This window comes from Zophobas morio, unplaced genomic scaffold, assembly GCF_036711695.1.
Source record: "Zophobas morio isolate AGI-343-1 ecotype UQ-CSIRO unplaced genomic scaffold, CSIRO_AGI_Zmor_V1 ptg000006l, whole genome shotgun sequence".
NCBI classification, from domain to species: domain Eukaryota; kingdom Metazoa; phylum Arthropoda; class Insecta; order Coleoptera; family Tenebrionidae; genus Zophobas; species Zophobas morio.
The window spans coordinates 3,326,167-3,338,383 of record NW_026972111.1 but is presented as its reverse complement, the minus strand read 5'-3'; the positions used below and the strand labels follow the sequence as shown (position 1 = coordinate 3,338,383).

The following is a 12,217-nucleotide window of genomic DNA, read 5'->3' as shown; positions in this document are numbered from 1 at the left end:
GACCCCAAGATTCTATCAATTACTTCAAAAACAAGACGCAGAGGAGGCACCCGAGAATCTTTGAAATTTTTTCTAAAACAAACCACAAAGACTTCACGAGATTCTTTCAACTTACTTCGAAAATAAGACTCACAGGGGGTTCCTGTGATTCTTTCAAATTATTTCAAAAGCAAGGTCCAGAGGGGTCCCGAAATTCTTTCAAATTACTTCAAAAACAAAATAAAAGGGATCCCCGAGATTCTTTTAAATTACTTCAAAATCAAAGCAAAGGATGGCGGAGATTCTTTCAAACTACTTCAAAAATAAGACCCACAGGAAGTCCCCGAGATTCTTTCAAATGTCTTCAAAAACAAAACATAAGGAATTCCAGATAATATTTTAGTTTACTTTCAAAACAAGACAAAAGGCGAGATTCTGATAAATTATTTCAAAAACAATGCACAGAAAATTCCCCAAGTTGCTTTCAAATTACTTCAAAAACAAAACTTGACAGGATGTCCCCGAGATTTTGTCAAATTACTTCAAAAAGAAAAATGAAAGTGTTCCCGAGATACTGTTATATTACTCAAAAAATATGTAGTACCCAAAAACATCCTCGAGATTCTTTCAAACTAGTTCAAAAACAAGAGAAATAATCCTCGAAATTTTTTCAAACTTCTTCAGAAACAAAACACGAGGAATCCCTGAGATTCTTCCAGATTACTGTCAAAATAGGACACAAGGGGTTCCCAAAATTCTAATAAATTGTTTCAAAAACAAGACGTCCCCAAGATATTTTCAAAGTACTTCAAAAATCAAACAAAAGGGGTTTCCGAGATTTTTTCAAATTACTTCAAAACGAGACAAGAGGGTCCCCAAAGTCATTTTTAATTACTTCAAAAAAGAATACACAGAAAGGTCCCCGAGACACTTTCAAATTACGTCAAAAATAAGACAAGATATCCTGCGATTCCTTCAAAATCATTTCAAAACAAAACACAAATGGTCCCCGAGATTCTCTCAAATTACTTCAAAAACAAAATAAGGTGTCCCCGACATACTTTTAAATTACTTCAAAAAGAATACACAGAAGAAACCCAAAAATTCTTTCAAATTACTTGGAAGACCAGAAGACAAGAGCGGGTGGAACCATCTAAAGATCAGGAGTTTTACAGAAGTGCCAAATTTTATACAGGGCTGCTAAAAAGTATGGAAGCAGTTGAATATCTTGGAAACAATTAGTTGGATCTTCTTGAAATTTGTGCTATATTTAAAAATACTCATTCTCCATTTTCTGTATTTTTTTTCCTTCAAACTTCATTTGTTTTAAAGATACTAACTTGTTTTTTTTTAAATAGCACCACTAGTCAAATCGGCAATTTTGGAATAGAAGATTTTTTTCTGAATTCAGAACTCTAACCCTCAATTCTATCGTTTTTACAATGATTCGGACTAGTATGATTTCTTCCATACTTTTTAGCGACTCTGTAGGTACAAGAAAAATGGAGAAAAGGGCAAAAAAGAACAGATCTGGAAAGATCGCTAGAAGGAGATGAGTTATAAAGGAGCATCACGGGAAAACTAGCAGACCAAATAGATAAAAAAAAACTACTATTGATACGGGAGCAGCGGAGCACAACAGGATACGGACCAGGCGAAGGAATCGGCACCGAATAAGTAAGAAATAACAACACGTACTGAGGAAAAAAACCGGCTCACTAAAAAGAAAAATGAGAAGAAAGTAAGTGGTTAAAACGAAAAAGAAAAGAAGGGACGAGTTTTACACATCGCATCACTTTTATAGTTAGGCAGCCAGTTATACACCAGCCGCCGCTTAACCGTCCAATTGTGACTAAAAATCGTCGTCTTGTCCGTTAAAACTCCGAAAAGTCCCAAGCTGCCGTTTAAAAAGAGCAAGTCGAGCGCGTATTGTTCGTAACCGTCGTAAGCGAACATAAAAAGGGAAAGAGAGCGGGCCGAGAACAAACGTGCATCGTTTTGAATTTTGCACCGGTATCCCTTAAGTTTCACGGGGGCCAAACTATATTTTCCCGGCATAAAGCGGATCTATAAAACATATAAATTCTATATTCTTTCTGTGAAGTGCCATATTACATCTCGAAAACACTGAGAGCAGCAAAGATCTGACAAGAGGAGAAACTTAAATATTCATCAAGTAGACATAAAGATCGTAATATCATAAAACGAATTTTCCATTCGTTCAAACAAAAAGAAAACCGGCTAACATCTCATTTACATTTCAGAGAGGAGGGCGCTTTCCGACTCGAAATGACAGTGATATTTTCATTACGCTAATTTCGTTGTGAACGAATTAAGCCTCTCTCGCTACTTGTTCGCTGGATGGAACCATCGTCGTCGCCTCAACGGGTAGATTAAATGTAGCGGAGGGGTTAGGAAGCAAGCAGACGGAGAATTTCTATTTCTTACAAAATACAATTCGAGATTTTTTTTGTTTTTCTTTTTTAGAAACGATGCAAGTTTTTCGTAGTTTAGAGTTAGTTGGTTCTGTCTTGTAACAGGTGCGGCACACCGTTTATATCAATGGTCGTCCAAATATAGATCGCTTCACTGTATGAAGATGCGAATTATATATAGTGTGACAAATGTGATAGTCGGCCACCTGGCTTGACTTATTTACTCATACACAGACGAAATTTATATCTCAGTATATTTAAACTGGAATTTTTATTTAAAACATTATTTATTTTTTGTCGAAGGCGATTTCCAACATCGTCTGAATTTATTTCAAAGTAGCTCATATGAAATTACATTTTGTTAAGCCTTTTTTCAAAGGTATGTTTTGACTCTCAAAGTAAGTAACTGTCACCGGTAATGTACCAAGTAGGTGTATGTTAACAAATGCTAATTCATCTAGTAAACATGGAAGAGCAATTTTATAATTTTGAAAAAGACGCCAACCAAGAAATTAAATCCGGTTGCTATAGTAAAACGCAATTTTAGCCTCTGCACACAGTTTATTAATTTACTCTACAGGGTGTTTCGGAAAATGTGGGTCAAATTTCGGATTTAAAATCTAAACCTGAGAACTTGTTTGATCTAGAGACCCGAGCGCACCCAGGCCAATATCGACTCTAAGCGATTTATCAATAAGTGAACAAAGTTCTTGATCATTTATATGTCAAATTGTATTATCAAATAGTAAAACGCTCACCAAAATTTGTTTATTATTATTTCGTTCTTTCAATTTTTCAAATTTTGACGTTTCCAAATTTTCAGTTTTCCGACTTCTGAAGTAATCTTTTTTTTTATTATCCCATTTCTCGATTTCCCAAAGTTTTGATTTTTTCCAATTCTTCAATTTTTCGATTTTTTAGTTTTTCGAATTTTTAAGCTTACGAATTTTCCCCGTCGCTTTTAAAGTTTTTCGATTTCTCAATTTTCCAATTTTTTAATTTGCCTATTTTTGGATATTTCTTTCAGTTTTCCGATTTTTCGACTTTTCGATTTTTGGACTCCTGGATTTTTGGATATTCAATTTTTCGTTAAACTTTACATTTTTCAATTTTTAGATTGTTTTATATGTACTTCGATTCTTCAATTTTTCAACTTTTCAACGTTTCAATTATTCAATTTTTAAAATTCTAGGTTTTTGGATTTCTCGAGTTTTTATTTTTCGATTTCTCAATTTTCCGATGTTTCAATGATACGATTTCTCAATTTTTCTCCTCTTCAATTTTACGATTTTTAAATAAGTATTTCGATCTTTCAATTTTTCAAATTTTGAAGCTTCCAAATTTTCAGTTTTCCGATTCCTGAAGTAATCTTAAATTTTTTTCCCAAAGTTTTGATTTTTCCCAATTCTTCGATTTTTCGATTTTTCAGCTTTTCGACTTTTTAAGCTTACGAATTTTCGACTTCGCTTTTAAAGTTTTTCGATTTCTCAATTTTCCAATTTTTTAATTTCTCAATTTTTGGATATTTCTTTCAGTTTTCCGATTTTTCGACTTTTCGATTTTTGGACTCCTGGATTTTTAAATTTTCAATTTTTCGTTAAACTTTAGATTTTTCAACTTTTCGATGTTTTAATTGTTCAATTTTTAATATTCTAGGTTTTCTGATTTCTCGAGTTTTTTATTTTTCGATTTCTTAATTTTCCGATGTTTCAATGATACGATTTCTCAATTTTTCTCCTCTTCAGTTTTAAGATTTTTATATAGTATTTCGATGTTTCAATTTTTCAGATTTTGACGCATCAAATTTTCAGTTTTCCGATTTCTGAAGTAATCTTTTATCTTCCCATTTCTCGATTTCCCAGAGTTTTGATTTTTTCCAATTCTTCAATTTTTCGATTTTTTAAGCTTACGAATTTTTGATGTCGCTTTTAAAGTTTTTCGATTTTCTCAATTTTCCAATTTTTTAATTTCTCAATTTTTGGATATTTCTTTCAGTTTTCCGATTTTTCGACTTTTAGATTTTTGGACTCCTGGATTTTTGGATTTTCAAATTTTCGTTAACCTTTAGATTTTTCAATTTTTCGATTGTTTTATATGTACTTCGGCTCTTCAATTTTTCAACTTTTCGATGTTTTAATTTTCAATTTTTAAAATTCTAGGTTTTTCGATTTCTCGAGTTTTTTATTTTTCGATTTTTCAATTTTCCGGCGTTTCAATGATGCGATTTCTCAATTTTTCTCCTCTTCAGTTTCACGATTTTTAAATAAGTATTTCGATCTTTAAATTTTTCAAATTTTGACGTTTCCAAATTTTCAGTTTTCCGATTTCTGAAGTATTTTTTTTTTATTTTCTCATTTATCGATTTCCCAAAGTTTTGATTTTTTCCTATTCTTCAATTTTTCGATTTTTCAGTTTTTCGATTTTTTAAGCTTACGAATTTCGACGTCGCTTTTAAAGTTTTTCGATTTCTCAATTTTCCAATTTTTTAATTTCTCAATTTTTGGATATTTTTTTCAGTTATCCGATTTTTCGATGTTTCGATTTTTGGACTCCTGGATTTTTGGATTTTCAATTTTTCGTTAAACTTTAGAATTTTCCATTTTTCGATTGTTTTATACGTACTTCGATTCTTCAATTTTTCAACTTTTCGACGTTTTAATTTTTCAATTTTTTAAATTCTAGGTTTTTCGATTTCTCGAGTTTTCAGTTCTTTTATATGTATTTAAATCTTTCAATTTTTCGAAATTTTGAATTTTGAATTTTCCAATTTTTGTTTTTTAAAATCCTGCGATTTCTCAATTTTTTTAATTTCTCGATTTATCAAATTCAGATGTTTCGATTTCTCAATGTTTCTGTTTTTGAATTTTTCGATTATTCGATTTTTGGATTACTTTTGGGCTTTTTAGTTTTTCGATTTTCCAATTTTTCGATGTTTCGATTTTTCAGCAATCCAATTTTTCGATTTTTATTTATTTTCGAATTTTTATTTTTTGATTTTTCAATTTTGCGATATTTTTATTGTTCAATGTTTTAAATTTTAGATTTTTCCGTTTTCCCGTTTCTCAACATCTCAAAGTTTCGATTTTTCAGTTCTTCAATTCTTAGGTTTTTCGACTTCATTTTTTTGGTTTTTCGATTTCTCAATTTTTCAATTTTTTAATTTCTTAATGTTTGGATATCTCTTTCAGTTATGGGATTTTTCAATAGTTCGATTTTTCGACTTCTGGATTTTTCGATTTTTTATTTTTTGGATTATACCGTTTTCGTTTTATAAACTTTAAATTTTGTCTTCTTGATTTATCAAGATTCAGATGTTTCCATGTTTTGATTGTTTAATCTCTCGATTTATCGAATTTTCCATATTTATCTTTTCGATTTTTCGATTTGGGCCTATTTATATTTCGAAACATCGAAAAATTGGAATATCGAAAAATTAAAAAAAACAATTGGGAAATTAAAAATTTAAAAATTCAGAAAATTTCCTTTTCGTCCGTTTCGTCCTGTTTCGTCCTTTTGTGTCCTTTTTCGTCCTTTTCGTCCATTTGATCCTACTTTGTACTTTTTCGTCCTTATCGTCATTTTCGTATTTTTCGTCCTTTTTCGTCCTTTTTCGTCCTTTTTCGTCCTATTTATCCTTTTTATCCTTTTTCGCCCTTATAGTCAGTTTCGTATTTTTCGTCCTTTTCGTTTTTTTTCGTCCTTTTTGTCCTTTTCGTCCATCTTCGTCCTTTTTCGTCCCTTTCGTCCTTTTTGTCCTTTTTCGTCCTTATTCGTCCTGTTTCATCCTTCATCTTCCTTTTTCGTCCATTTCGTCCGTTTCGTCCTTTTTCGTCCTTTTCGTCCTTTTCCGTCTTTATTCGTCCTCTTTTGTCCCTTTCGTCCTTTTTCGTCCTTTTCGTCCTTTTCGACCTTTTCGTCCTTTTTCGTCCTATTCGTCACTTGAAGTCATGAAAACTTAAAATACTAAAAAGTTGAAAAATTGAGAAATCGAAGTATAAAACAGAAAAATTAAAAAATCCAAAGTTTAAAATCGAAACATTGAAAATTCAAAAAGTAAAACGTCAAGAAATCGAAAATCCAAAACTCGAAAAATCGAAAAGTCGAAATACTAAAAAATCCCAAAACTCAAACATCGAAAAACTGAAAAATAGAAGAAAAATTGAAAAATTCAGAAATCGAAAATCAAAAAAGCAAAGTCGAAAAATCGCAAGCTTAAAAGATCGAAAAATTGAGAAATCAAAAAATTGAAAAATCGGAAAATGAAGGACTGAAGAACTGAAAAATCGAACCTTTGGGAAGTCGAGAAATGGCAAAATAAAAAAATAGATTAATTGAGAAATCGGAAAACTGGAAATTCAGGAACGTCAAAATTTGAAAAATTAAAAAATATCGAAGAACTGAAAAATTGAAAAAACTAAAATCTGAAACACTGAAAAATTAAAATATCGTAAAACGAAAAATGAAGAAATCCAAATATGCAAAATAAATATATTATATACATATATTTATATAATTTGCTAAAAGATCTCTCATTAATTCTTATTTTTATTAATATTATTATTTTTGTGACCAGCTCCGTCCACCCGTTCACCCTCTTTCTTTTTAGAAGGTATCTTATTAGCCAAAATCAATTTTTTCTTACCAAGTGCTAGGACCAAACAATTTGGACGAAGTTATAATAAAAAACAACATCAATAATAATAATCGTAATAGTAATAATAATATTTTAGTAGATTTAGACCTACAACGTTCGAATTTTGAGCGTACGATTGATTATAATAAATTCAGTATAACCACTTGAAAACACAATCAAATCACCTTAATTTTATGAAAGCTTCCCGCTGGAACGAAGTACTAAATCAGCGGTACTTTAATGAGCCCGTCTTCAAGACGTAGTCCTCTTAAGCGTGCCCTTTTTCCCCTCATAAATCGTTCATCCCTTTTCTCAACCGTTTCTCCGGCATTCATGACATCATCGATTAATTGGTGGTGGTGAGTGGCATCGTTCGTACTAATTGCGTTAGTGCCGTAATTGATGCTAATTAGAATGCACGAGAGCTTCGCTGTTTGCATCGGCTCCGGCTGTGGGAAAGTTTCCGGGACGCCGGGTTTTTCCGGAGTCGGAGGCGGGGCCAAAATCGTAACAGTGTTTATCAAACAATTGTGTCCGTTAATGAGTGAGACGGTTAAAGAAGACGAGCTACATCGCTCCATTATCCAAGAACATGTAGGGTAATTATTAAATAATTAATTTAAACACTTGTTAATTGATAACATCACGCACTTAAAATTAACTAACTCATCAATTTCAGCAGTGAAATCTCCAATCTAAACGAGCCATGATGTCATGGGCGTTAATTACTTTGTCGGCTAACTCGTCACATGAATTCCGGAGGGCCAGGGGAGGGAGCTTCATCGATATGGCCTCTGGACGAAATTTCAGGCGACCTTTGCTGACACGCGTGCCCAAAGACGAATTTCTGCACCGAATTCGCGGAATCAATTAGGCTTTCTAGGCTCGTATTTTTAGAACTGATTTACATCTCTTCTTTCTATCATTTTAAACAATCAGGAGCGAAGCGAGCCTATATCACAAAAATTGTCAAAGACGGTTCTGCCTACCTGTCCCCGAACGGAAACATGTGCGAAAATGGCGGCGGTCCCGGCCTTGGCGGCTCCGATGAGGCGGAGGCGGCGGGACTCTGGGGCGACGCGGGATCGGGAGACGCCTCCACGGGTCTCTGCTCCGGCGTTTCGCGACCGCTGCTCCTGCTGGAACACTCTCTGCCCATTTCTTCGTCTGGAGCGGTCATCACTTCCGGGGAACTCGTCTCGTCCACTTTCTCTTCTTTGGTTTCTTCCTGGTCCCGCTTGACTACGTCTTGGCCGTCTCTTTTCCGCTGCTCTTCTTTGAGGCGCTCGGCTTTGCGCCATTTGGCGCGTCTGTTTTGAAACCAGACCTGGAAAAAATTTAGCATTTTAACCATGTTTTAATTTTTTCTTTTGAAAAGATGGCTATATTAAGAAAAAAAACAAAATATAAGCCCCGCCCACCCACCCTATCTCAATTCTGATGATTTTTTTATTCATTTTCGTTTAATTGTAAAATTCTTATTTTTCTACGGGAAATTACCATGTAAAATACGTTCTTAAGTAATCGTATTATACAAAGGAAACTAAATGTATTAATTAAGAAAGAAAACCCGAAGGAGAAGCCCCACCCATCCGTCTCAATCTCAACCGTGTTGAATTTTTCATTCGTTGTCAGACCGAGGGGCGGGGCGTAATTACAAAATCGATATTTCCCTATACAAATTTACCATTGTTTCGAGTTTCTTGTTGTGAAAATATAATTACACATATTAAGAAAAAAAGGCAAAATGTAGCCCCGCCCACCCGCCCTACCACAATTGCGATGATTTGTTTTATTCGTCGTGAGCCGAGAGGGCGGAGCTTAACTGCAAAGTCCTTATTTCTCTACGAGAAATTAAAAACATATTATTCAGTATCGCGTTGTTCAAAGCATACTATGCATAATATCCTCTATAACAAGAACTCAAGGGACCTTTGAATCTATTCGGAATAAGCGATTTTAGTAGTAAACAACACAGGAAAAACATTCCAACGCTTTAGAATAGAACTGATTATCTAAAAAGTAATGGAAAATGAACAAAACACACACGTACTATTCAATAAAAAAATTACCAATAGGCAACAATTTTAAAATAAAAAAAATCTCTTATTTTTGTTTTAATATTTTTCCTTTTTTTCTTAATATACATAGTATTCTTTGAACATGATACTGAAAAACAAGTTTTTAATTCCTTGTAAAGAAATAAGTATTTTGCAGTTAAGCTCCGCCCACTTGGTTCACGGTGAATAAAAAAAATCATCACAATGAAGACAGGGCGGGTGGGCGGGGTTATATTTTGTCTTTTTGTTTTAATATGTGTAGACTTTTTTTCACAACATGAAACTTAAAACATGTTTAAAATGGAAAATTTGTTAGTTGTAAATTTTTATACAAATTTTCCATTTTAAACATGTTTTTAAAAAAGACGAAATGTGAGCCCGCCCACCCGCCCTATCTCGACTGTGGTGATTTTTCTTAATTGTCGAGATTTTTTTTTTTAATTTAAATGCAAAATTCTTATTATTTCTCTACAAGAAACTACCATGTAAGACATTTGTATCAGTATCGTGTTGTTAAAAGAATACTATGTATATTAAGGAAAAATTAAAGCCAAAGATTCAGCTCCACCCATACCTGCCCTGATGTAAATAGTAATGAAGTTTTCATTGGTCGGCAGACCTAGAGGCGGAGCCTAATTGGAAAATCCATATTTCCGTTCAAAAATTTACAATTTTAAACGGGTTTTTGGTTCTAAGAATTAAAATAATCATCACAATTGAGATGGGGTTAAAATTGGTCATCAGTACTTGCTAAAACTGATTTTGGCAAATATAATACCCTGTAAGGAACGAGAGGGTGGGTGGGCGGGGCTAATAGCTGTTAACATAAGAATGATTTTGGCAAATGAGATACTTTGTAAGAACAAAAAGGGCGGGTGGGCGGGCCTAATCCCTTCTAAGATTAAACTGATTTTGGTGTATGACATACCTTCTAAAAAAAAGAGGGTGGGTGGGCGGGGCAAATAGCTGTTAACATAAGACTGACTTTGGCTAAGAGATATAGTCTAAGAACAGAGAGGGTGGGTGGACGAAGCTATTATTTAATATTATTTTGCTTCACTGAACTAATTTTTGATGTTTACAATTTTGATGAAAATATTATCGTTTTTTTCCAGAAATGTATGAAGTGTAATGCTCTATTAAGTAAACATCATAAAATAAAGCCAAAGATTAGGTCCCACCCATAGCTGCTCCGTTGTCAAGTCTCAATTGTGATGAATTTTTCATTCGTCGTGAGATCGAAGGGCGACGCTTAATTGCAAGATCCATATTTGTCCACAAGAATTTACTATTTTAAACGTGTTTTTAGTTTCTTGTTATGCATAATGGGTATGTGTGTTAAGAAAAAAACGCAAAATATAAGCCCCGCCCACCCACCCTATCTCAATTCTGATGATTTTTTTATTCATTTTCGTTTAATTGTAAAATTCTTATTTTTCTATGAGAAATTACCATGTAAAATACGTTCTTAAGTAATCGTATTCTACAAAAGAAACTTAATGTATTAATTAAAAAAGAAAACTCAAAGGAGAAGCCCCACCCAGCCGTCTCAATCTCAACCGTGTTGAATTTTTCATTCGTTGTCAGACCGAGGGGCGGGGCGTAATTGCAAAATCGATATTTCCCTAGACAAATTTACCATTGTTTCAAGTTTCTTGTTGTGAAAATATGATTACAATTATTAAGAAAAAAAAGGCAAAATGTAGTCCCGCCCACCCGCCCTACCACAATTGCGATGATTTGTTTTATTCGTCGTGAGCCAAGAGGGCGGAGCTCAACTGCAAAGTCTTTATTTCTCTACGAGAAATTAAAAACATTATTCAGTATCGCGTTGTTCAAAGCATACTATGCATACTTAATATCCTCTATAACTAGAACTCAAGGGACCTTTGAATCCATTCGGAAGAAGCGATTTTAGTAGTAAACAACACAGGAAAAAACATTCCAACGCTTTAGAATAGAACTGATTATCTAAAAAGTAATGAAAAATGAACAAAACACACACGTACCTATTATTCAATAAAAAAATTACCAATAGCCAACAATTTTAAAATAAAAAAAAATCTGTTGTTTTTGTTTTAATATTTTTCTTTCTTTCTTAATATACATAGTATTTTTACTTCCCGAGCGTAAGCAAAGGAAGTATTGTAATCGAGTCCGTCGGCCGACTCTCTACTTTTACGTTTTCTCGATCTTTCATGACCCCTATAAGACGAAGAAATAGGTCTCCCATTTCCGTCTGTCTGTCCGTCCGTCTGTCCGTCCGTCTGTCCGTCCGTCTGTCCGTCCGTCTGTCCGTCCGTCTGTCCGTCCGTCTGTCCGTCCGTCTGTCCGTCTGTTGTCCCGGATTTTATTAGACAGATAATCTCCGAAAGTACTCGACCGATTGTTGTGAAATTTTGTACTTATATTAAGAATATCATGTAGATGGTAAAACGCTAACCAAAATTTGTCTAATCATCCCCACCACTAATGCGATGACGTCACTTCAAAATTGTACATAGTAAATGGGTTTTCAATTGTATAAAATAGCATAGTCCTACACATGTAGTTTACAACTCTGAATCGACTTTTCACCCGAAACGTCCAGATTTTTGGAAAAAAAATCAAAATTATAAAACAACATTTTGAAATTTAATTTTTAATCTGCTAACCAGAATGCTTTGAAATGTTGCAGATGTTTTAAGGCTATAAAGAGCATCATAAATCTTTAGTCAAAAAATATTTGCTTATCCCCTCCAAAAAATTTGATGACGTCAGCTCAAAAGTTTGTGGAATAAATCATATCTAAAATGTACAAAATATGATGAGTCTGTACTTGTGATCTATCACTCCATTCATATTTTTTGGATTTGCATATACAGGGTGACTCAAAAAAATTAATGAATGCGTAAATATATTTTATTGATTTAATCAGGAACTACAAAACCGAATGCTCTGAAATCTTGCAGATGTTTTAAGGTCATAAAGAGCATAATAAATGTTTAGTCAAAATATATTTGCTTATCCCCTCCAAAAACTTGATGACGTCAGCTCAAAAGTTTGTGAAATAAATCATATCTAAAATGTACAAAATATGATGAGCCTGTACTTGTGATCTATCACTCCAT

General features: G+C 33.4%; 1 protein-coding gene across 1 annotated transcript in view; it reads right to left on the bottom strand.

Annotated features, from left to right (window-relative positions):
• LOC135123342 (dorsal root ganglia homeobox protein) overlaps nt 1–12,217 on the bottom strand; it is a 146,114-nt gene that overhangs the window by 66,867 nt on the left and 67,030 nt on the right. The window contains exon 4 of the mRNA XM_064047902.1: nt 8,037–8,374. Coding sequence (XP_063903972.1) covers nt 8,037–8,374 — 338 coding nt within the window. The remainder of the gene's footprint in view (nt 1–8,036; nt 8,375–12,217) is intronic.